Source organism: Dermacentor albipictus, chromosome 1 (genome assembly GCF_038994185.2).
Source record: "Dermacentor albipictus isolate Rhodes 1998 colony chromosome 1, USDA_Dalb.pri_finalv2, whole genome shotgun sequence".
In the NCBI taxonomy this organism is placed as follows: domain Eukaryota; kingdom Metazoa; phylum Arthropoda; class Arachnida; order Ixodida; family Ixodidae; genus Dermacentor; species Dermacentor albipictus.
Window position 1 is genome coordinate 295,183,727 of NC_091821.1, and position 26,424 is coordinate 295,210,150.

The 26,424-nt window shown below is 45.8% G+C and overlaps 1 protein-coding gene across 8 annotated transcripts in view; it reads right to left on the reverse strand.

The window, feature by feature from the left end:
• The window catches only part of LOC135921907 (mitogen-activated protein kinase kinase kinase 13-like), a 548,581-nt gene that overhangs the window by 351,452 nt on the left and 170,705 nt on the right, over positions 1 to 26,424 (reverse strand). For all 8 annotated transcript variants that reach the window (XM_065456319.2, XM_070531441.1, XM_065456318.1 and 5 more), the window contains one exon: positions 9,393 to 9,584. In XM_065456319.2, coding sequence (XP_065312391.1) covers positions 9,393 to 9,584 — 192 coding nt within the window. The remainder of the gene's footprint in view (positions 1 to 9,392; positions 9,585 to 26,424) is intronic.

The following is a 26,424-nucleotide window of genomic DNA, read 5'->3' on the forward strand; positions in this document are numbered from 1 at the left end:
AGCATGTGCTTGCTGCGGTAAAGCTAGGGAAACGATGGAGCATGTTTTATAAGAATGTGAAGATATCTGCACAGCGGTCGATTTAGCCACCACTGGCCTGTTTGAAGCCCTTGGGTTTAGCGAGAGCAGGGGGAAAGTAAACATGTCCGCAATGCAGATTAGTAAAAGGCAACTGGAAGATTGGTGGAAGAAGAGTAGGGACACGACAAAAAACAGAGCCGTACCAAAACAATGTTCACTATTCCATCCGTCCGTCCATCCGTCTGTCCGTCCGTCCGTCCAACGATGCTTTCCTTTGAGTAATAGCCTCGAATCTCAAAGGCTATGCTTTTTGGTACTGCGAGCGCCGATAAACGTCACAGTTGCCATGTTATAGACATTACCTGTTCGAGATTCTCAGCAGAACATCTCGTAGAGGAAAAGCATAGCTTCCAAGATGTAACATGAACTCGTTCTTCATACTCTTCATACAGTGGCCATGCCAATCAATGGGAAAAGAGTTAGGGACCATTTTCCACCGTAAACTGTTTCAGAAAGGCGGACTTTGTGTGCCAGGCCAAGACTCCTGTGAGAGTGAAACCAACACTGTGGAAGCCACTGACATTACCGAGCTCTGGGAGCACTTCGCTACTGATCATGACACAGGTGGTGCGTCGAAGGAGGAATTTCTAAGTGCAGGTAGTGCTGCCTCATTCTGCAGAGAGATTTTCGATGAGGCTATCATTGTTGCGACAGATTTGTGTGACAGAGATGACGGTGATGACGAGATTGAGTTGGAACTTATTGTGCGCAAACAAACAGGGACAAAGAATAGAAGAAACACAAGGACGAGCGCTTTCTAACAACTGGTTTTATTTTTGAAGAACCACCTGCTTAAATACCCACAGATCTGCGCGATCTAGTCAACAGAGCACGCCTATAGCGCATATAAACACACAGATCTTCGCAATCAAGTCAAGAGAGCACGTCTATAGTACATATACCACTTGTGATAAAAAACAAGGACGTGCACCAAAGCCACCCGGTCAACATAAAAACAGCAAGGTGCATGAAACAACCACTTGGGATAAAATGCGTTGAAGATGTGATGATAGAAGTGAATTTTCTTTATCCAACAATGAAACCGATGGATGGCTGATGCATTTTTCTTTTTGTTTTTCAATCCAGTGTGCTTCCACAATTTTCCTCACGGTTTGATTCCTATTCCTATACAAAATGTTGGTGCTGCTAAGACGGGGGGAGCATTCATGTTCTTGGCAATGCATTGCCAAATGCGTGCTAGGGCGACCTTTCAGACTGGACAAGTGTTCCCTTAACCTCGTGTTAATGCATCTCGCAGTCTGCCCTACGTACACATGACCACACGTCATAGGGATCTGATAAACAATGTTCATCGCGCAATTGACAAATTGGTTCTTGCGCATATGTTTAACACTACATTCTTTCTTTACATCATCCTTTCTTTCGAACTTATTTTTAACCTTAGAGCACACACTACCTATCTTGTTTTTCGCCGAAAATACCACTTTTACTGCGTAGCTACCAGCCAGCTTTCTAAGTCTGTGTGAAAGGCCGTGCACTTATGGAATCACTGAAAACTTGGTAGCTACATCCTTCTGCCTTTGAATCCTTTTGCAATGTCCTTTATCCTGTTTAAGTTTTTTCATCAGTCTAGCGCACGACGCCAGCATCACAGCGAGCGGGTACCCAGCCTTTTTCAACCTATCAACTTGCTCAAAAAATGCAATCTTTACAGTGTGGTGACATGAATTCAACAACGCTGACCGGAAACACGAAATGACTATGCCATTCTTCACAAGCCTGGAATGATTTGAGGCATAATTCATTAGCGGTTTTCCAGCTCGGGGTGAAAATGACCAACATACATGTTCCGATAGGAATTCTAACTTGACATCAAGAAATTGTAGCTTGTTATCTACCGGTAATTCAGAAGTAAACGTTAGGTCTTTGCCCAGAGAATTGAAGGCTTCTACAACCCTATTTCTGAAAGCACCCTTGTCTACATGACAGCCTAAAATCAAGTAGTCATCGACATATCTGTATACCTTATTTACTACACCTTCTAAATCTTTGGCCAACTCTCTGTCTATGCTTCCCAAAAAAATGCTACTTAGGATGGGAGCTACCTTTGACCCGATGCACACACCCTTTGCCTGTATATATGTTTCACCACAGAATCCTATATGTGTATTCGCTAAATAAAAATGGAGAAGTTCAAGAAAGGATTCAACGGCCATGCCGCATTTGTTGCGGAATGACACCTCGTCATTCTCATTAGTTATGCAATCTTTAACACTGCACATTAGGGGCCCATGCGGTAAGGAGTAGTAGAGATCTTGAACATGTATGCTGAATCCCCAGCTGCAGCTTGTCTTCTCTGATGCCAGAAAATTCACAAGGCCTTCCGAGTTTTTCAATAAGTACGGATCCTGTACTTCTAAGGAATTCAACATATATTGCAGGAACTCAGCGACCATAACCTGCCAACACCCTCGCTCGGGCACAATTGGCCTAAACGGAATTCCTTGTTTGTGGGTTTTTGCTATAAAAAATATCTCTAATTTCATTCCTTTTGAGTTCTTTAAATGTGACGCAAGCTTTTCTTGGTCACATTTCTTCAATAACTCCACCGCCTCCTTTTTTACGTTTTCTACACTCACGTCACATTTCTTAAAGCACTTATTCACCGCTAGGAAAGCCTTTTCTTAGTAACAATCGTTTGGTAAAACAACCAGAAAGCCTTCCTTGTCTGCTTGAACAACGCGCAGATTATTCTCAAGCAAATACTTAGCAGTCCTATCATCATTGGGTCTGGATCTATCGCTTACCGAAGCTTTGGCCACCACGTCCACACATTCCACCACACATCGTTCTTTTTCTTTCTCTGGTACACTCCTGGCAATGTCCCTTGTAAGTGCTAACTGTTGTATGTGTGGTTTCGGTTCCGGTTTGGGGATCACCTGCCGCCAGAGGCACCAGTGTCGCTATGTGTATATATATGACTGTATGTGGCAATAAACCGGGAATTGTTTGGTTGCTAGCAGTTCGTGTACTTGGGCGGCACACGCCGCTACAACACTAACCTGTCGACGATGTTGATCCTTGGTTCCACGCAGAACTTCGGCCCCAACTTGAGTACCTGCTGATGCTGTTCTTCCACCGTTGCACCCCCTAGTAATAGAAGGCGCCCCCCGAAATGATCCCATCCTCGTCGCCAATGTTGTAGCGGCATGTGCCGCCCAAGTACACGAACTGCTAGCAACCAAACAATTCCCGGTTTATTGCCACATACAGTCATATATATACACATAGCGACACTGGTGCCTCTGGCGGCAGGTGATCCCCAAACCGGAACCGAAACCACACATACAACAGTTAGCACTTACAAGGGACATTGCCAGGAGTGTACCAGAGAAAGAAAAAGAACGATGTGTGGTGGAATGTGTGGACGTGGTGGCCAAAGCTTCGGTAAGCGATAGATCCAGACCCAATGTTGATAGGACTGCTAAGTATTTGGTTGAGAATAATCTGCGCGTTGTTCAAGCAGACAAGGAAGGCTTTCTGGTTGTTTTACCAAACGATTGTTACTAAGAAAAGGCTTTCCTAGCGGTGAATAAGTGCTTTAAGAAATGTGACGTGAGTGTAGAAAACGTAAAAAAGGAGGCGGTGGAGTTATTGAAGAAATGTGACCAAGAAAAGCTTGCGTCACATTTAAAGAACTCAAAAGGAATGAAATTGGAGATATTTTTTATAGCAAAAACCCACAAACAAGGAATTCCGTTTAGGCCAATTGTGCCCGAGCGAGGGTGTTGGCAGGTTATGGTCGCTGAGTTCCTGCAATATATGTTGAATTCCTTAGAAGTACAGGATCCGTACTTATTGAAAAACTCGGAAGGCCTTGTGAATTTTCTGGCATCAGAGAAGACAAGCTGCAGCTGGGGATTCAGCATACATGTTCAAGATCTCTACTACTCCTTACCGCATGGGCCCCTAATGTGCAGTGTTAAAGATTGCATAACTAATGAGAATGACGAGGTGTCATTCCGCAACAAATGCGGCATGGCCGTTGAATCCTTTCTTGAACTTCTCCATTTTTATTTAGCGAATACACATATAGGATTCTGTGGTGAAACATATATACAGGCAAAGGGTGAGTGCATCGGGTCAAAGGTAGCTCCCATCCTAAGTAGCATTTTTTTGGGAAGCATAGACAGAGAGTTGGCCAAAGATTTAGAAGGTGTAGTAAATAAGGTATACAGATATGTCGATGACTACTTGATTTTAGGCTGTCATGTAGACAAGGGTGCTTTCAGAAATAGGGTTGTAGAAGCCTTCAATTCTCTGGGCAAAGACCTAACGTTTACTTCTGAATTACCGGTAGATAACAAGCTACAATTTCTTGATGTCAAGTTAGAATTCCTACCGGAACATGTATGTTGGTCATTTTCACCCCGAGCTGGAAAACCGCTAATGAATTATGCCTCAAATCATTCCAGGCTTGTGAAGAATGGCATAGTCATTTCGTGTTTCCGGTCGGCGTTGTTGAATTCATGTCACCACACTGTAAAGATTGCATTTTTTGAGCAAGTTGATAGGTTGAAAAAGGCTGGGTACCCGCTCGCTGTGATGCTGGCGTCGTGCGCTAGACTGATGAAAAAACTTAAACAGGATAAAGGACATTGCAAAAGGATTCAAAGGCAGAAGGATGTAGCTACCAAGTTTTCAGTGATTCCATAAGTGCACGGCCTTTCACACAGACTTAGAAAGCTGGCTGGTAGCTACGCAGTAAAAGTGGTATTTTCGGCGAAAAACAAGATAGGTAGTGTGTGCTCTAAGGTTAAAAATAAGTTCGAAAGAAAGGATGATGTAAAGAAAGAATGTAGTGTTAAACATATGCGCAAGAACCAATTTGTCAATTGCGCGATGAACATTGTTTATCAGATCCCTATGACGTGTGGTCATGTGTACGTAGGGCAGACTGCGAGATGCATTAACACGAGGTTAAGGGAACACTTGTCCAGTCTGAAAGGTCGCCCTAGCACGCATTTGGCAATGCATTGCCAAGAACATGAATGCTCCCCCCGTCTTAGCAGCACCAACATTTTGTATAGGAATAGGAATCAAACCGTGAGGAAAATTGTGGAAGCACACTGGATTGAAAAACAAAAAGAAAAATGCATCAGCCATCCATCGGTTTCATTGTTGGATAAAGAAAATTCACTTCTATCATCACATCTTCAACGCATTTTATCCCAAGTGGTTGTTTCATGCACCTTGCTGTTTTTATGTTGACCGGGTGGCTTTGGTGCACGTCCTTGTTTTTTATCACAAGTGGTATATGTACTATAGACGTGCTCTCTTGACTTGATTGCGAAGATCTGTGTGTTTATATGCGCTATAGGCGTGCTCTGTTGACTAGATCGCGCAGATCTGTGGGTATTTAAGCAGGTGGTTCTTCAAAAATAAAACCAGTTGTTAGAAAGCGCTCGTCCTTGTGTTTCTTCTATTCTTTGTCCCTGTTTGTTTGCGCACAATAAGTTTTAAGATGAGTCTCATTATGGCTCTCATTGCGTTCCGACGCGTCGCCCGCATGCGCGGGAACCACTTGAGTCGTACTTTTCGTTCTTCTAGTTTTACCACTCGCAGTACGCGCTCAGCCTCCCTGCAGATTTGGCCTTTGGCGAAGTTTCGCACCGCCTGTCTTGAGTCACTCAGCACTGTGTGGCAGTCTGCGTCGGCGATGGCCAGGGCGATGGCTACCTCCTCCGCTTGTTCCGCTCCGGCGCTTCTCACGCTCGCTGCCGTCCTCGTGGCGCCGGTTGACGCCTCTATGACGACCGCAGCAAAGGCGTTCCGTTGGTATTCGGCCGTGTCCACGTACCGCACGTGTTCGTCGTTGGCATGCTGGTCGATGAGAGCCTTGGCCCTCGCCGCTCTTCTTCCCTTGTTGAACTCGGGATGCATGTTCTTCGTTATGGGGTCGATTCTGGTCTGGCGTCGGACCTCTTCGGGGATGGGGAGCTTCATCTCCACCTTGTTCAAGCGTCTAATTCCCAGATCGTCCAGTATCTTCCTCCCGGCTTTGGTCATGGACACCTGAGAGGTCAGTCAGTTGAGAGGTCCGTTGCGCTTCGGCTATTTCTTCGAGCGTATTGTGTAGCCCGAGTTGTAACAAGCAGGTTGTGCTTGTGGACTCGAACAGGCCCAGGGCCGTCTTGTACGCTCTTCTGATGAGCACGTTGATTTTGTTTCATTCGTGTTGCAGCCATCTGTGGTAGGCTGCAACATACGTGACGTGGCTGATGACGAAGGATTGGACGAGCCTAATTAGGCTATCCTCTCTCATGCCAGCCTTTCGGGAAGTGACTCGTTTGAGCAGTGTAATCGCGTTGGCTGCTTCTGCCTTGAGACGGGTGATGGTTTCGATGACCATGCCTAGGATCCTAATTTTGCCGACCTTGGGGATCACGTTGCCGGATTTGGTGATGATTCTGATTTTTTCGTTTTCGCGTTGTCTGGTCTTGCCTCTGCTGTTTTTGGTAGGTGGGAGTATGAAAGGCTCCGATTTGCTCGGCAAACATGTCAGTCCGGTGCCTTCTAGCTGGTCTTCTATTGCGTCGACGGCGGCTTGTAGCGCGCCCTCGATGTGGGCGTCGCTGCCACCGGTCACCCATATCGTGATATCGTCCGCGTAGATGGTGTGCCTGACGTTTTCGCTGTGCCCGAGCTTTTCAGCCACTCCGATCATTACCAGGTTGAACAGCATCGGCAAAATGACCGATCCTTGTGGTGTGCCAGTGCTCCTGAGCTTCTTCTCTTGCGTCTGTAGGTCGCCTGCTCGTAGCTCGACGGTCCTGTCCATGAGGAAGTCCTTGATGTAGTTGTAGGATCTTTTGCCCATGTTGAGCTTGGAGACATGGGACAGAATCGCCGAGTGTTTCACCTTATCGAAGGCGCTCTGCAGGTCGAGCCCTAGGATTGCTTTGTTGTCGCGGGCGCTGCCACCATCATCGATGATTTGGTGTTTGAGCTGCAGCATCGCGTCCTGCGTGCTGAGGTGCTGTCTGAAGCCGATCAAAGTGGCCGAGTACAGCCCTTCTCGTTCCAGGTAGTCTTGCCACCTGTTGAGCAGGACGTGCGCCAGCACCTTGCCCACGCAGGACGTGAGCGAGATGGGCCGGAGGTTATCTGTGTCCGGCAGCTTCCCCGGCTTGGGGATCAGGATGGTCTTGGCTGTCTTCCACAGCTTTGGCAGCGCGCCCGCTCTCCAGAACTTTTCAAACGAGCCGTCATCGAGGTTCTTGAGCGCCTTGTTCGTGACGACGTCCGGGCCGGCTGCCGACCGGCTGTTGAGGTCGTGCAGGGCCACGCGTACCTCCTCGACGTAAATGTCACGATCGAGCTTCGCGTTAGGCAGGCCGCTGTACGGCGCGTGTTGTTCGGTAGGTGAAGTCGGCAGGTATTTGTCGTTAATGCGCCTGGTGACTTCATCGACGCCGTGTGCTGAGACCGCCCAATGTATGAGCCTGGCGAGTCTGTCCCTTTGGTGCGACTTGGTCTTGGTTTCGTTTCCGTTAAGAGTAGGCGAATACCTTAGCTGCATTACAAGCGTCGGTGTATGAATAGGGTGCACGTCTAACGTATCAGTGTAAACATGGCCACTATCGTTGCCGCTCGCGATTTGTTGCACGCCCACGAGTGCAGACCAGAAGAATCGAAAGGCGCCCTTTGTGTTGTTGTTGTTGACCAAAACCATTAAGAAGCCTACAAATAATAAAGCCGAGGTAAGTTTGGTTGTAGCTTTTTTTTTTTTTTCATGAAAGTGTGCAAAGTGATGAAAGGAATGAAATGGGGCATCTGCTTAAGAATGTTTGGTGCGTGCAGACCGCTTGGTATGTCTTCAAGAGTCGTTCGCTTAGCATTCGACAGATGGTAAGCGCAATCATCATTAGCTAGACTTGGCACACGACATATCGCTACGACAAAATTCAGTGGTGCGATCATTACGCGAGTGTGATCATTATGCAAGTAAATAGGGTACAAGAGTTGCCAGTGCGCCGTGTGAGGTTGATTGCAAAAGTTACTCGAAATAACACCAGCGAACACATATCTTTCGGCCAGCAGCACCGAGGAACAACCAACAATAATAACAACAGTGCCAATGTCAATTGCATTTCCTGTTGATTGCTGGCTCCAGCGGAGCGTTGGCTGTCACGATCCACCTGGGTTCGTGGACCATGGGGGGGTCCAGGCACCCTCCGTCAGAGGAGTGTTGGCGTGACCGTCGAAGTGTTGGCTTCTCCACAATGCAATGGAGCCCGTTTTGACCATGTAATGGAGCTCAGAAAATAGTGGCGCTGGGATAGCTGGAGGCGGCAAGAGCTGCATGCGGAAAAGAGTGGCGCAACTCTGGCTCCCTAAATGGAGCCTATACAGTAACTCTTAATAGGTGGGTCAGCTGCATGCCCCCTGGTGGCTCTGTAGATGCAGCACCATCTACAATCACAACATCTGCCAACATATTTCATGTGACACCGTAAATAGGGAGATTTCGTAGAGCATTGTTACAGATGAAAACCTGTGGCAAGACAATACACCTTTCAGTATAATGTATTTCAGCTAACATGGGAAGGTCTCATTATTTACATCACACTAGATATTCAGAATGGCCTGCCAGAAAGGAAAGAAATGGCCAGAAAGGAAGCCAGAGGCAGGAGTTATAAATTATGTTTCATGTAAATGAGATGGTGAGGTGATAGACATGTTTGATGTGCACAGAGGACATCGCTTTCTTAGTGGATACTCAGTGAGATATGGAGCTTCTTGCAGATATATATATTTGGGAGTGAACATTAGTGTAAAGAAGTTGAAAATGATTAAGCTCTGGGGTTTTACCTGCCAGAACCACTGGTACAATTATAAGGCACACTGCAGTGAGCGACCCCAGATTAATTTTGACCTTCTGGGGTTCTTTAACATGCGGCCAATGCATAGTACACTAGCATTTTTGCATTCTCCCCCCCCCCCCCTGAAATGCAGTCACTACAGCCGGGATTTGATCCCGCATCCTCAGGCTTAGCAACGCAACCCCATAGCCAATACACCACCACGGCGGGTACAATGAAATCAGACTTGATGGTGTTCTATATAATGAGTGGTCAGCAAGTCACAAAACATGAAAATGAGTTACCAAGTGTATGCAAGTACAAACACTTAGAAGTATGGATCAAAGGTGGAAAACAGAGGTGCTGGGTTTCACAGCAGGAAAAACATAAATAAATCTGCAATGTAAGATTGGCAAATAATGTGGCTCAATGTATGAAGCATGCCCCAGTTAAAAGAACAGGGTGCAGTGCATGAATAGAACTTACTTAGGTGACTTGAGGTCCCTGTGAATGATGCTCCGAGAGTGGAGGTAGTTCATGCCGGATGCTATGTGCTTGCTCCACTCGACCACAGTGGCAGGCGGGATGACGCGGCCATTCTTGAGTGCGTCGTACAGTTGCCCATAGGGACAGTATTCCATCACTATACAGAAGCATGGCTCTTGAGTGCACACGCCCCTGCATCAAGCAAAAGAAGCTCTGAAAATTCACACGTAGATGCCAATTATAACATCTACAAAAATGGTATTAATGGCCATCTTTGGATGGTGCAACTGCACTGTGACAGGGACGTATAATTAGCAAAACAATAAAGGCTGCAACAGGCGGTGCAAATCAATGTTTACTCGGTGCAGCAGATGATGCTGCTGAGGCTTGAGCTACTATTTGCAAGGCCAGTTATGGCAAACAAAAATACTGTGCCACAAAGCAAAGAATATGAAAACATGGTGTGATCCGACCTATCATTATGTTGTAATACAGTCGAATCTCAATCATTCAAATTTGAAGGGGCCCAAAGATTTGTTCTGAATAAATAGCGTTTGATTAAAGGAAGCTCATTAATGGAGGATTTACGTGCAGTGTAGCGTTAGGTGGCAGATGTGCACTCAGCTAACACATCAGTGACGCGTTTTGAAACTGTGGCTATAATCCCACTTCTAAACAAAATTTTCACCACCGCGAAGCCACACGTCAAGCCAAATTTCACATATAACCCACACCCCGACCATGGCCTCCGATATTTGCACACACCAGCTGGTTTTCCTCTGTTTGTCCCAATCGCATGCAATTTTCAGAGGTGGGCGTGGCTGCCTCCTCCTCCGCACCGCTCGTAACCAATGGGTATTCATGCGTCGGCAAGGCTTTTGAGCCCTCTGGTACAGCTGTAGTAGCTTGGATAAGGCAAGAAAAGAATGTTCTTGTGCTGCTATATTTTTCACGTATTAGTGCTCTTTTACTGATTTGGAAATGACAGCTCAAGGTGTACGAGGTGCAAAGTGCATGCTAGAGCCTATTTTCTCAAATGTGTTTAACTCTTTCCATAGCACGCCCATGGACATCATTAGCCCACTAAAAATGATTTGAAACGCCGCTTTCGAGACCTTCCGAACCACTCACAGACACACTGCGCTATCAGACGTAAAGGAGGAGAACTATACTTTTTGTTTTCTAAGCAGTTGTCTTTTTGCCCGCCAGGCATTAATTTTTTAACGCACTCCGAAGTTTCATGATAATCAAAGCAGAAAACAAAAATTGCCACCTCCGGGAGCAGAGCGCGCTTCGACTTCGAGAGCGATGATGACGCAAGCAAGCCTGGAACATTGGTGGCTGCAGCCTGGTGTGCTAAACTGCAGTATAGAAGAGTTAACTGCTGGGCTAGTTGATGATCTTGCATACTGAAAAGATTTTGCGCCAAAAAAAACAACACACACAAGAAAGACGGCGACACCACGGGCACCCGTGGTGTCGTCGTCTTTCTTGTGTGTGTTGTTTTTTTGGCGCAAAATCTTTTCAGTATGCAAACTGCAGTGCTTGCACTTAAATATTTGTAGTGGAATACCTGTTCAATGAAAAATTTTGATTGTTTTCGGATAGTGACTATTAGATGGCAATACATATTCTATGTCTCATAATTTTTTTTACATTTCTTTCTTAGTAGATTTAAGCGTGTGTTTACAAACTTTGTTCAATTTTATGCCACAATCTTGATTCTCTAAATTTATATCTTTTTTATGACATACACCTTGTTAATAAAACTTTTATGCATGAAAAGTGCATTCAGTCTGCTTTTTGTTTATATATTACATAAAATATAGAGTGCAGTAGTTCCTTCAGAAAAAAAGTCTGGTGTAACCTAGAAAAAACACCTATTTGCCCCATGGCAGGGAATGAGTTAGCTACAGGTGCATACATAGAGCTCGTATGTGTGTGCAGGAATGGAAAATTTCAACGTATATGTACGAGCGTTGTGCTGTCGATGAGGTGGCGGTCGGGCAATGTTGTGATGGGTCCTTCTTTTCCCTCGATACAGTCATTTGGAGTATGGTGCATGCCGCTTGGATAAACTTTTGACATTTCTGCAGTCGCAATGATTTTAGCAATTGCTTTATTCAAAATTCACCATGCAGTAAAAAATTAATCAGAACTCTCTCACAACATTTACTTTTTGCTTAAGGCTCACTCGGACTCAGACTCATTGAAATTCTACTCAGCAAGTATCACACTCCCGGGTCAGTCAAGTTTATTTATTTATTTACCCACAGCGCCACAGTGGCATTACAGTCTGAGTGACTGTAAGTGAGTCTGAGTGAGTCCACTCTCGAGTTAGTTTGCCAACCTATGTCATGCCCACTCTCCATTCTCCTTTGAGCTCAGTGATTTCGTTCACAAGGTCGCAAGGACAATAAATCCAAATGAGGATAAGACACCCTCTCCAGAATTCCTATCTCGAGATGGCATCGAACCAGCTGGCTGATGTGACGAATTTCCCCATGACAAATTTTCTGATATGGCAATTGAGATTGTAACGAGCTGGCTCGTTCCTGCACCAACTAGCATGACAGCAGATACTATTAGGTTTTTCTAAGCTTCCGGAAACATGTGCAGGATTCAAAGGACACAAATGATTTGCGTAGACATAGTAGACATATGGGGCAGAGACTCGGAAATTGACAATGAAGCTTGAGACCAAGTTAAGGACCGCGCAAAGAGTGATGGAATGAAAAATGCTAGGCATAATGTTAAGAGATAGAAAGAGAGCGGTTTGGATCAGAGAACAAATGGGTATAGCCGATATTCTAATTGACATTAAGAGAAAAAAATGGAGCTGGGCAGGTCATGCAATGCGCCGGTCAAATAACTGTTGGACCACTAGGGTTACATAATGGGTACCAAGAGAACGGGAAAAGCAGTCGAGGATGGCAGAAGACTAGGTGGAGTGATGAAATTAGGAAATTTGTGGACGCTAGTTGGAATCGGTTGGCGCAGGACAGGGGTAAGTGGAGGTCACAGGGAGAGGCCTTCGTCCTGCAGTGGAGATAAAATAGGCTGATGATGATGATGAAGCCATGAGCAGGTGTCAGGAGTCGGAATGCTTTAAAATGTTTCAGAGCTGCAAGCCTTCATTGCACAGCGACCTACGGGAGCAACAGCTGACAACCCCTAATGGCTTTAACGTTCAAATGGGCTTCTCATAACATAGAAAGTAGCCCTGCTTGGGTTTGTCTGTACCTCATCGATATCTGTACGTGATTAAATAAAAAGGCTATGTTTCACGGGATGAGGATCATGTGTTTAATTTTTTTTCTGCAGACATACACTCACTACATTCAAGTGAGTATGTAGAAGTGGAATATCTTTGTGCAGGCTATATAGATAGGTTTATCATTTTATGAGCTAGGTTTCAAAGCTGGCTCACCAAAGCAGCCAGTTTCAAAGCAGTTTTGCCAGCTGGTATCAGCACTTGCTTTCGTCTGTACATTTCACCATTGTGATCTGGCGTGAAGCATTATGTAGCATGACCTGCCCACAGCAACCTACTGCAATCACCTGTGTACTTAGATTGAGGTGCACGATAGAGAACCCCATGTGGCTAAAATTATTTCGGAGCTCCATGCTACGGCATGCGTCATAATCATATTTTTTTTGCCTGTACACTCGGAATGTTGTATTGCGATAGCAGGTCTATGGACACTCTAGGCAGTGACATCGACATTTCCTCTCAGTTCCACTGAATGCCAGTTCTGCATCCAAACAAGGCAACAGCGCAAACACTCAGTTTAAGCAGCATGCACGTGTTACAAAGCAGTCTCACGAAATCAGTCAGGGACTGCATCAGCGACCACAATTAGCCCCATTTCCATACAGGTATCTTATGAAGAAAATAAGATGCCAGAACACCCTTATTACAGATGAACTTCAGTTTGGCCTAGTTGGGGTTCACTGCATATCATATTGACTGCAAATAAAGATGAGGACAACAGAAGAGAACACAAAAACGACCCTTATTACTTCCCATTTCCGGATATTTTACGCTCTCAGTAGTGTCAGTCATTATTGACGTTAGTAGGGTTAGAAGTGCCCTCTACACTACATCCCCCCGTGTCAAAAAGCTGGACTAATTACAGGCTAATTACAGGCTAATTACAGGTCCAGTCTTTTTGGCATAAAAATGCATTGACCCGATTGAGTGTGCCGAGAACAGCGACTTAGAGTCCCAGTGTGCACCGTCCCCAAACAGTCTGCATTAGGTAGTAAAGGCACACTTTCCAGGGGAGCCTCTGGAGAAACCACACCACCAGGCTCAGTACCCGAGAGTTCTCCTGCAGTGCCAGTTGTCTCCTCTGTCTCTGGCAGTGGTGACAGGAGTTCTCCCACACAGTCAGTTGTCTCCACTGTCTCTGGCACTGGTGACGGTGCCCTCAAACCAGGTGACCCGCTATGACCAGCACAGGGAACAAGCAGACAACCGTTCCATTGAATCAAATCGGTTGGCGTTTCCACCACGTACCATCACGGACGCTGACCACAACTAAGCACTCAAGCAGCACACTTGGCATCTGTCAACCAGACACTCTGGCCAGGTTGTAGACCCAGTAGTAGTTGAGCACCATGGTGACAGTTGTAGTTCGTGGTCTGCCTGCACCTAGCAGCCTTGTCACACTCTTTGAAGGTCCTGTAGCCAGGCTGTTTCAGAGTAAGATGGTCAGGAAGTTTTGGCAAACGAGTGCGCAGGCGCCGACCTATCAGAAGGTGAGCAGGACTGAAGCCTGTTGAGCCGGGAGTGTCCCTGTACACCCGCAGAGCCATGTGACCATCAATCTTCTTCCTCCACAGTTCCTTCCCAGTTCACACTGCACATTCCACTTCCCCATTTGACTGTGGAAAAGCGGGGCTACTCATGTAATGAGTAAAGCCATCTATTCACGCGAAGTCCGTAAATTCTTTCAACAAAAACTGTCGTCTGTTGTCGCACCGAAGAATTTCAGGCATGCCAAATCGAGTTATCATGCTCTTTAACGTAGTAATGACTGATTTGCTTGGCGTTACACACAGAGTTAGTACTTCCAGAAACCTTGAATACTACTAATAGAACTACTAACATCAACTACTAATAGGAAGTCCTGACCTTCAAAATGGAAGATCTCTGCCCCTACTTGTTGCCACAGGAGCCCTCTAGGGTATCCATCGGTATCATGGGTTTTGCCCTCTGCTGTCTCACAGTTGCGCATTGCTTGCAGTTTTCGACCACTTCCTTGATTCTGTGGCTTATTCCAGGCCACCATACCGACTTGCAAGCTCTCGCCTTAGACCGAGCCACTCCGAGATGACCTTCATGTACCAGTCATAAGACCTCCGCTTGAAGAGCTGCAGGAACACCCAGTCAACCCCCTTTCAGCAGAAGTGAGTAGGCAACCGAAAGTTCACCATGGCATTTCCAGTACGCTGCCAAGTTTACTGGCAGTCTTGTCTTAGACAGCCAACTGTAGTTGCGGAACTTGACCAGGGTAGGGCAGACGCCATAAGATGCTTGATGCCTTTGCATTGTTTCCAAGTTAACGTGCGCGCTTTCGTCAACGGTTTTCATGACCACTTACATGTAGCTTTCAAGAGAAGCAATTGCATCAATTGCAGCATCCGAAGAGGGAAGCGGAGCCCTTGACAATGTGTCGGCAGTAGCTACCAGCTTGCCTGGAATGTAGTGTACCTTGAACTGATAGCACATCAACTTGAATCACAGGCGTTGTATTCTGGGTGGTAGCAAATCCACCTCCATGTCACCCAGAAGTGTTGTTAGCGGCTGATGGTCTGTTTCAACAATGAATAGGAGGCCTCGAAGAAATTTGTCAAAGCACTGTATGGCCCACCTGAAGGCCTCCTTTTCCTTCTGGCTGTATATCTGCTCCGTCTTCGTGAGCGAGTGTGAAATCTTTCGTCATCCGCTATGCTCATCGCTCATACGTGAAGTTAGCTTCCTTCGACGATGCAGGCTTTCAGCAACTGAGATATCTCGGTTGCTGAAAGCCTGCATCATCGAAGGAAGCTAACTTCATGCATGAGCGATGAGCAGAGAGCGGGTGACGAAAGAGAGAGGAAAGAACAAAGGGACAAACGAAGGGTGGCTGTAATTCCCTACTTTCATAATGTTTCCCACAACCTAAAAAAGGTTGGGCGACGGTCTGGTGTAAACATTGTTTTTACAGCACCTAACAAACTCTTGAGGTTGAGTGTGTTGAGCTGTCCCATAAGGAAAAGAAAGCCAGGTTGTGCTACTGTGCACAAGGATCCTTTCGTTACATGCACTCGCAACGTAGTGTATAAGATTCCACTTTCGTGTGGGAAGTACTACGTGAGCCAGATGGGCAGATGTTTAAATGTGCATCTGGCGGAGCATAGTAATAAAGTGGAGAGCATTGCAATAGATGGGCATCTGGCTGCCCATTGTAGAAAATGTGACACGAAGGCACCATGCTTTCCTTTCTTAAAACAATCTGTTGTTGTCTATCGCCACAAGAATAAGATAACGAGGGAAATTGTCGAAGCAGCCGAGATAGCTAGAGCCGGTGAAAATTGTGTTAGCATGCCATCTATTCTTTTATCAAAGAAAGAGCTTGAATTTTTGGGTGTAGTAGCCACATGACTGCTTTTCCTCCTTCCCTTCAGTGTGTCTGTTGCAGTGGCGTCCCAGTGAGTGTATATATGCTCATCAGCTGCAATAAATAAATTGTTGAAAGTTAGCACTCGTCCTGTGTTCCTGCTTCGTCCTTGTGTCATTCTTGCGCTATGTATCCCGGTTTGTATGTATCCCACCAATACGCCCAAACTTCTTCCCCACCAAGAAACATCACAGCTTACATGCAAATTCTCTAGCCAGGAGTACATGCAGCCAACATGAGCAGAGCATCTGCCATGGTGATGGGGAATCAGGGACACAATGTGGTTCAAACTTGGGAAGGAGTTTGCACAAGGAAGTATGCTAGCCATGCTGGTTTTACAAGATGGAGCTTGGCCGTCAACATGTGTCAGCTGGGGATGTGGCACCTTGATCCTCATGTTGCTAAAGACCAGTCTGCAAAGGAGGTCAGTTGGCAAAGCAGCCAAAGAAAACCAAGCCACCTTAGCGAGATGGCCAGGAGTTTGCCTTGGACGTCTCAGTAAGACAGGTGATGCCAGCTGGCTGGAATGAAAGGTCAGCAGTAGCAGTGAATGTGACAGTTTTGCATGACACGACTGCACATGCACCATACCCTAGTGGAGAGTGCTGGAAATGTTTTGAACAGCTTCGGTGGTTCGTGGAGCTGAGGACGCGCACATAGGTGTTCTCCGACACGTGCGTATAGAATAGCTTAGGCAGCCTGCAGCATAGCCTATGTGGACATGAACTCATATTGACGATGCAGTGCCAATAATATGGTATTTGTCGTAGTGTTTCAGTAGATTATCCAGCTGCTCACAACAATAGTCAGTTAACGTGCAGTACCAGGTCGACTAGGTTCTAGGTACAAGGTACTAGGTACTACGACAAGGTACTAGGTTCTTAGTTGAAATCAAGAAAAAAAAATGGGCATGGGCAGGACATGTAATGAGGTGGGAAGATAACCGATGGTCATTAAGGGTTACGGAATGGATTCCAAGGGAAGGGAAGCATAGCAGGGGGTGGCAGAAAGTTAGGTGGACGGATGAGATTAAGAAGTTTGCAGGGACGACATGGCCACAATTAGTACATGACCGGGGTAGTTCGAGGAGTATGCGAGAGGCCTTTGCCCTGCAGTGGGCTGCTGCTGCTGATGATGATGACTAGGTCGACATGACACTGATTCCGTCAAGAAGTCGACATGACACTGGCACCAAATTTCAGCCGTCAAGTGAGAAGACCGTGTCACTGAGAGAGATATTGTCATAATAAGACCACGATGATGCCAATGCAACTGACAACAGCGAGCCTTTGTAGTGTGACAGACATTCATGCCAACGATGTTGACAAAACCAGTCTGCTGTATTGCCATGCAATTGGCTGCTGTGCAAAAACATTGAACCAACAATGCGATTACCCCAGCAAGTGCACTTGTATATGTATTAATTCATGCTCAAAGTGAGCCACAACGTACTACTGAATTTGAAGTGTACAGTTGCTAGCCCTTGCCAGATGTCCACATTGAGTTTGAGCCGGTCCCGTCTCATTCAGCGCCGTTTAGGCCTAGCCCAGCCGCCAGGTTTGTGCATTACCGGCAGACATGAACTAAAGGACAAGCAATTATGATGAAGGAAACTGATTTTATAGCTCACTCCTGGCCTTAATAGCTTGAAATGGACCACTCCTGACTTCATACAATGCACACACGGCGCAGTTCACACCCACACCGGTACGTGATTATTCTTTATCCATGGCTGCCGTTCACACTCGTTGGCTCTTTCATGAATGAAATGCAACTACACAGAGTGGTAGGTTTGTGTGCATTATGCTGACAAATTCCTTAGCTGTAGAGAGTTGCCAAACAACCAACAAGTGATGGATCTTTTGATACTGCAGCCTCAAAAAACGCCTTGCCCATTTGTCATGCGAATACCGCAGGCATTGGCATTTTCGCTTGAAAGCTGTGAGCTCTAAATGAGCACTAAATGTAAATGAGCTGTAAATGAGTAGAGCTTCAACAACATGCTGTCATGAAAATGAAGAATTAGACAGAAAACTAACTCTGTACTGGGGGAACATGTGCCCAGAAAAACAAGTAACATACAGGAAGAACGATAGTGACAAGCGCATGTATCAGTCATAAAAATCTGATCTATGGGTGAGCTATTTATACATGACTTGTCGAATGTTCCAGTGTAATCGCTGGTGCTCAAATACTATTTTTTTTATTATTCAGTTTACCCTACAGGCTCAGAGGAGCATTGAATGGGGGGGGGGGGGGGGGTGTTACAGAAAAATGACAAATATTTAATGCAAAAAAGGGAACTACATAGTAAGAGAAACAAATAAGTTTGTACATTGGAAAAAAGGAACACTGTTAAACATTGGAAAAAATACATACAAATTCAAAGGAACACAGTGGAAAACAAAGTCCAAAAACAATACAAAGGTGAATACAATACAAAGTCGTACAACAAAGTCAAGCGAACATGTGAAGTTCCAAACGTTAACGAAATTTGGCAGGATCTTTTATTGAGACAATATTATTTGGAAGGCTATTCCATAGTGTGATGGCGCGCGATAATGCAGAGTTATTGAATGGCTGTGTGCGGCCAAAAATGTGCCTGAAACTGAGATGATCATGAAGTTGAGTAGATGTGCGAGAAGGAGTTTCAAGCGACAAGCGGCTGGACCATGAGTTATAGTATTATTTATGAAAGAGGCATAGGAGAGCAACAGAGCGGCGGGAATCCAAGTCCGGCAGGGGAACATCGCATTTAATATGGGTAATGCTAGATTGACGACTGTAGTTAGAAGTTATAAAGCGGGCAGCACGATTTTGGATGGATTCCAATTTATCTATTAAGTATTGTTGATGAGGAGACCAGATCGATGAAGCATATTCGAGTTGAGGGCGTACAAAAGTTTGGTAGGCCTGTTGACGGATGGTAGCTGGCGAGAGGTGCAGATGATGACGTAAAAACCCTAAAGTTTTGTTAGCCTTAGCGCACATCTTCTCGATGTGAAAGCTCCAGGCTAGGTAAGTACAAAAATAAACACCAAGATATTTGTAAGTAGAGTCACGGAGAACTTCCAACGAGCAGATTTCGTTAGGAAACTTAGGATATGATTTTGTACGAGTGAAGGAAAGAACGCAGCACTTAGATGTGTTAAGTGCCATTTGCCAATGGTCGCACCACTGATTAACTAGGTGAAGGTCATTTTGCAAAGTTAGGTGATTATCATGACAGTTAATAGTTCTGTAAATGACGTGATCATCCGCAAAAAGTCGTATGCAAGAGGAAATGTTTTTCGGTAAATCATTTAAAAAATTAGGAAAAGAAGAGAGCCTAGCACACTACCCTGGGGTACACCTGACGTTACAACAGACGTGGAGGAGCTAAAGGTATTCACAGATACGAACTGGTGCCGATTAGATAAGAAATTGCGAAGCCAAGATAATGTTAATGAGTCAATCCTAAGAGCAGTTAATTTAGCTATTAGACGACAGTGAGCAACTCTGTCAAAGGCTTTTGCATAGTCGAGAAAGATGCAATCAATAATTTTGCTGTTATTCATGCCATAATGTAAATCTGACGTTAATTCCAGTAGTTGGGTGCCACAAGACAACGCTTTATGGAAACCATGTTGATTTTGAAAGAAAAAGTTATTAGATTCAAGATGGTGGGATAAATGGGAGGCAATGATGTGCTCGAGAAGCTTATAACAAATGCATGTTAGTGAAATGGGGCGGTAGTTACCAGGTGAGTGTCTGTTTTCATCTTTGAATATAGGAATAACTTTGGCTATCTTCCAGTCCACAGGAAGAAGACCTGTTGATAAAGACTGCTGAAAGATGTAGTACAAAATCTGACTGGATATAGCTGACTTGTTCTTTAGAATTTTAGAATTAATATTGCCAATGCCACATAATGTAGACACCTTTAGATCGCGTATTAGTTTTGAAATGCCTTCAACACTAATATTTATAGGTGACATGAAGCGATAATGAAGGTCGTAGACACAGGGAACAGAGGAGCAGTCTTCATTGGTGAACACAGAGCTAAAGAATGAATTGAAAGTTGAAGCAAACTCAGATGCAGGGACAAGAACATTGTCAGTGTCATATAATGTTACTGTATTACTGTCACAATCAGGAGAGATAGCTTGCCAAAACTTTCTAGGGTTAGTGTGTAGAAGTGAGGACAGATCTTTGGAAAAATACTTCTTTTTGACTTCACATATTCCTAGGCAGTAAGATTTCAAGCAATCCTTATATTTAGACCATGCCGAGGGACATGATAGCTGTTTAGCAGAAGCATATAACCTTTTCTTTTTATTTCGGAGTGATCTAAGTGATTTATTAAACCATGGGTTACATTTGTCATTAGATATAGTGACTAGTGGCACATATTTGTCTACTAGGAGTGACATAATATTTCTAAATGAATTCCAATTCACTTCAACAGAATTATTTGTAAATGATGGAAGAAACGTTTTTTGAAAGAAAACCTCAAGTTCATTGTTCACTTGTTCGTAATTTGCTTTGCTATAATCCCTGATAATCTTACGTTCAGCACCAGCAAATTTCAGTGGAATATAAATTGAGAACTGCAGTAGGTTATGGTCACTAAAGCCATCAAGTTGCATGACAGGGCTTATGCTATGTGGCTCTGTTGCGAGAATAAGATCTAATATGTTAGTACCGCGGGTAGGCTCAGAAACAATTTGCGTAAGATTGAACTCTAAACACAGCTCAATAAAATCACCCGAATCAATGCTCGATGAAGACAAGCTAGACCAATTAATATCAGGGAAATTAAAATCCCCAAATAGGTAGATTTTATTAGTAGGAAACTGTTCAAGGGCCCTGGTAATACTCTTATGAAGATCGGACACGAACAAGCGGTCAGCGGCAGGTGGGCGATAACAAACGCCCATCAGTAACTTCCCGTATAATGTAGGACAAGCCACCCAAACTACCTCAAGAGCAGTGTCACTGTCAACGAGAAAAGAAGGAATAGTTTTACTGATGGCCACCAACACGCCACCCCCTTCTTATGCGGACGATCATGGCGATAAATGGTGTACTGATTAGAAGTATGAAATAACTCGGAGTCACCTACATCTGCATTAAGCCAGGTCTCGGTTAACAATATAACACCAGACATACTATCTTCAATATATGATTCAAGCAGGACACATTTTGGCAACAGACTGCGGATGTTAGTAAATGATACTGAAAGTGAAGGTGCACGTGTAGTTGATAGCCGCTGGACTTTAGTGCTGCGCACATCGGCAACTAGCTATCGAGCAGGTACTATGGAATCAGAACAACTGTCGTAAATATACGTGGTATTATCTATACGAAGTTTGTCGACATTCAGTTTGTAAGGACAATTACGTTCACTGGCAAATTGAAGCAATTTCTTACGTGCCTGTCGAGTAGCTAGCGAAAAATCTTCACTAATAGAGATCCCAGTATTTTTCAGCTTATGTGCACTAGTGAGAATTTCCTGCATATCCTTAAGGAACGTAAACTTGGCAATTACTGGTCTAGATTTATTTGAAGCAAATTTTCCCAGCCGGTGCACACGTTCAAACTGAGAACCGGCAGTTGTGATTTCCAACTTATCTGAGCATAGGGCAATAATTTTTCTTTCTGTAGTCGACCAACTCTCTTTATCCTCATCGGGGATTCCAAAGAACAACAGATTGCACCGTCACATTCTGTTCTCAGCTTCGTCACACCTTGACATTACTGCCAGAAGTTGACTGGCAAATGAGCCAGTTCCAGAAAGTACAACAATCTTCTCATCGTGCATACAATCTGATTACTCAAGCTGTGGCAACAACTTAGACAACAGATAGAATCAACAATAATATTCGAGAAAGTACATGCAGGCATGTCTTGAACTGACCGATACATTTCAGTTAGCAAGTGAAATGCGGCCCCAAAAAGAAGGACAAACAAGTATGCATGTCAACACCCAGCATTAACCTTATGAGGGTCGATTTTTTTCGCCATATGCGACTGCCCAGGATCGATTTTTTTTATTGCAGATTCCAATTCTTCTTAGGGACTTATTTAGAAAAAAATTATCGTAATTTTTCTTAGGTGACCGTAAAGTGAGAAAAAAACCTATTGCGTTGGCATATATGCACTCTTCATTCATGAATAACAACAATAAAAAAGGAAATAAACTTATCAGAATTAAAAATAACCCTTTGATCATGAGAGGGTTAAAAAAGCATCGTCCTGATGCTGCAAAACAACACAAAAGCAAAAAAACAATAGCACGCATAGTAAAGAAAAATAACAAAGCAACAAAAAAAAGTCCAAATGTTTGTTAGCACAAATACAATGGCTTAATTGAGAGTTCGATGGAAGCCCATCTGGGGTGCTATAACGTAAACCTATTCCAAACTTTTCTATTCCAATGCTGCAATCAGTCTCCTACTATTGGTCAAAAACTTTTTTGAACCACCTCCGCTTCGCCTGTCTGTCAAGCGACGTCACGAAAACCGCGATAGCTACCCATCTGATATGACGCGTACACACTGATTATACATGGCTGGACCGAACAAAATAACATAGTTATTTATGATTCGATGCCTTTTCACCATTAGCTGTCGGCTATTGGTCAAAAGTTTTCAGGCTACACCCTACACCCACTTGAGAAGAAGAGGTGGCCGAAGAAGGTAGATGCACTTCACGTCGGCTCTGTCTTCGTTCAATGATTTTGCAGGGAAGTCACCGAAAATGACCGAGTTTTTGCTACCATCTCACGCAGCAAGTTACCAAGATTCTGCCGATACTAACTTCAAGGTGGGAATCCCATTTTTTGAACTTCTACGACAAATTTTCGTCTGCCACACCAGCAGCCGCGGTGGTGGCTGCCGCGAGCCTAGGCCTATAGGCGCCCCCGCAAAAAGTACACGTGGCGCGCGCCCACGCTCGCTCGCAGATGGAAGAAATGGAGGTTCTCGTGCAAGGGGAGAACATTTCCCAAGAAGAATTTGAGGCCGGCACGGGCTGGAGTACTGTCGGCTCGAAAAAGCAAGCCGTTGAGAGATCCAATACGAGCAGTTTCGGCGCCCACCTCGGCACCAGCGGAAGGAAGAAGCACGAGCAGAAACTGAAACAGCAGTTAATCAAGGCCAGCCGCATGCCATATCTACCGAAGGGTGATTTCAAGATTATCATCCGCCCAAAGGGAGGCCTCAAGATTGGCGAATTAGGAGCGGCCCGAGTAGCTTCGTGCGTCTACCAAGCTGCTGGCATAACCGGGGAGCACCGGGAAGACACCGTGTGCCTCAACGTACAACAGAACATCATCGTAGTGAGTACCCCCAGTGAAGCCAACGCAGACAGATACCAAAGAGTCGAGCGCCTCGTGGTCAACGGCCAGGCCTATGAGACCAACGCATATGAATCGGCACCCGACTTAACTTTCAAAGGAGTCATCAAGGGTATACCTCTCGAAGATTCACCCCGGGACATCACCGCCCAGGTCGTTACCCCCAAGAATCCTACGGCAATCGCTGCGAAACGACTCAGCAATACCACTATGGTCATCGTGCTGTTTTCCGGACTGAAAGTTCCCTCCTTCGTCCGCTACGGAGGCGCTCTCATCAGGTGCACGTTGTACAGAAAACAACTTGACCTGTGCTTCCAATGCGGCAGACTGGGCCACCGCATGGACGTGTGCCCCAGTCCACAGGACCGCATCTGTAGAGGCTGCGGCACGGCCAACCCAGGTCTCAACCACCAGTGCAACCCCCTTTGCCAACTTTGCAGGGGTGAGCACTTAACGGCCGATAAGAATTGCAAGGCTCGCTTCAAGACGCCATATATAGTCAAGAGACGACGCTGGGAAAGACAACGACAACAGGAAGAATTTCTAGCATCGGAGGCTACGAGGGAATCTGTTGGATGCCCTTCCCGAGATACCAGGCCCGGTTCACGCTCGACGGCCCGCTCGAGAACCAGAAAGTCCAGATCACAAAGCCACACACCCGGACCGGCCCGAACCAGATCCAGGAGCCGTACGCGTTCGCATTCCCGCCGCAGCGGAGGCGGCCCGGCGGTAGAAGAGGCCACCAACAAGGTGAGCTGGGCAGAGGCGGTCAAAGGCTCGTCGCGCCGCGGCGGAACTGAGGAGACTGCAGCTTCTAAAGAAATAGCAGAAATGAGACGGGAAAATGCGCAGTTGAGAGAATTAATCTCACACCTCACGAGAGAAATCCAGGAACTTAAGAATAGTCGAAGGGTGGAGATATCTCCCCGTCTGAGTACTTGTAGTGCAGGTACAGCTGCGGTAACTCATAACAATAGCATGGAGGAGGACGACAACCCTCCGCCACCTAAGAGAAAGGCTCCAGCCGTTAGCAGCCAAACCGGATCACAACTGGCAGACCTAGGACAGAAATTAACAGAAATGCAAAATGTACTCAAAGAACAAGCGGAAGCCGTCGGCAACCTCACGCTGGCGGTCTCGACCATAATGTCGAGAATTGACAAATTCGAAAACAACGTGGCCAACCTAAGTCTTAGAGTAGCCAAGCTGCAACCAGTTACCACCGCAGGGGCCCCCTTAACTGGGGTCGCATCTAATAAATTCCACGACACACCTGCAAACAACGCAGGAGCATCTGGGGTCGTTCAGACCTCCAGCCCTCGACCAGACCAAAATAGGCAAGCACGGTAAAAGAGGCGCTCTGACGATATGGCAGTGGAATTGCAGGAGTTACACCGCAAAAAAAGCGGTCCTGCAACAACACCTTAAAAGCAAATCGAAACCCGATGTAATAATGCTACAAGAGACACACGAATTAGCAAAACTACCCGGTTACCAAGCCATCGGTCCCCCATCCGGGGAGAACCAAGTGGTAACTACTTTGGTCAGGAAAGGCTTAGTGGTCGTTCGTCACGACCTTAAGGTAGCGCAGATTGAACAAGTATTCGTAGAAATTATACCTAAAAGCAAGAGCCAAAGCAGCACGTTTATCCTCAATCTATACAGCAAGCCAGCGCACATATGACAGCGCTTTCTAACCCTTTTTAGGAGGGCCACCGACATCGCGGGCTCCCATCCCCTACTAATCGGGGGAGATTTTAACGCCCCGCACGGAGCGTGGGGCTATGCCTATACGAGAGCCAAAGGCAAGGCTTTATGGCAGGATATACAGGAAACAGGCCTGACCCTCATCACCGACCCCAGCTCCCCCACCAGAATGGGAACAGGGCTGACAAGAGACACCACGCCCGATCTAACATTAGTGAAGAACGCAAGAGGAGCGAGTTGGAATAACACGTTCGAAGACCTTGGTAGTGACCACAGAATTCTCGAAACGAAATTATTGGAGAATTTAAAGGTCGAACCCAACAAAACCTTCAAATGGACGGACTGGGACCAGTTCCGCAAGAATCGAGCCGGAATGACGCACACGCCCATCACAGACATTCAACAATGGGCCGAAAAAGTGATGGCTGACGTCAATGAAGTTACAAAGACCGTGACGCCAGAACTTCCCGTCGAGAAGATCGACAGCCGCCTGGTGCACATGTGGGAGGCCAAACGATCACTTCAAGCCAGGTGGCAGAAACAAAGACACAATAGGAAGTTGAGGAAACGCACAGCGTTACTCAACAAACAAATAGAAGAATACTGCAAAACTCTTAGTAAACAACAATGGGATGAGATCTGCAACGAGATGGACGGATGGATTGGCACCGGTCACACATGGCGCCTGCTCCGACACCTGCTAGGCCCGCCCAAGACCAAGGCAACAAATCGGGAAACCATGCGCAAGCTAATACACACACACACACACCAAGGACGAGGAACAAATCCTTTCCGAACTCTGCGCACAGCCCGACTATTCAACACGGGAAATACACGGGAAATCCCAATTTCTCTCTGGACAGAGACTTTGGCGAGGCGGAAATCTGGGCCGCTTTGCAAAAGCTCAACAGCAAGTCGGCCCCGGGACCGGACGGCGTAACTAATAAGACCCTTCGTAACTTGGACAACGAGACCATCTCCGAACTGACCAAGTACATCAACGATTGCTGGACCCGAGGATGCATCCCCGACCAGTGGAAAAGAGCAAAAATGGTGCTCATCCCCAAACCAGGGAAACCCCCAGATCTGGACAACCTTCGACCAATATCCCTTACGTCGTGCGTCAGCAAGTTGATGGAGCACGCCTTCCTCACCCGTATCAACGCCCACTTGGACGACGTGGAAGCGTATCCAGACACCATGCTCGGATTTCGAGCTCATCTCTCCACGCAGGATGCAATGTTGCAAATCAAGCACCAGATACTCGACAACAAGACAAGAGGTACCAGGGCCATTCTAGGATTAGACCTCAAGAAAG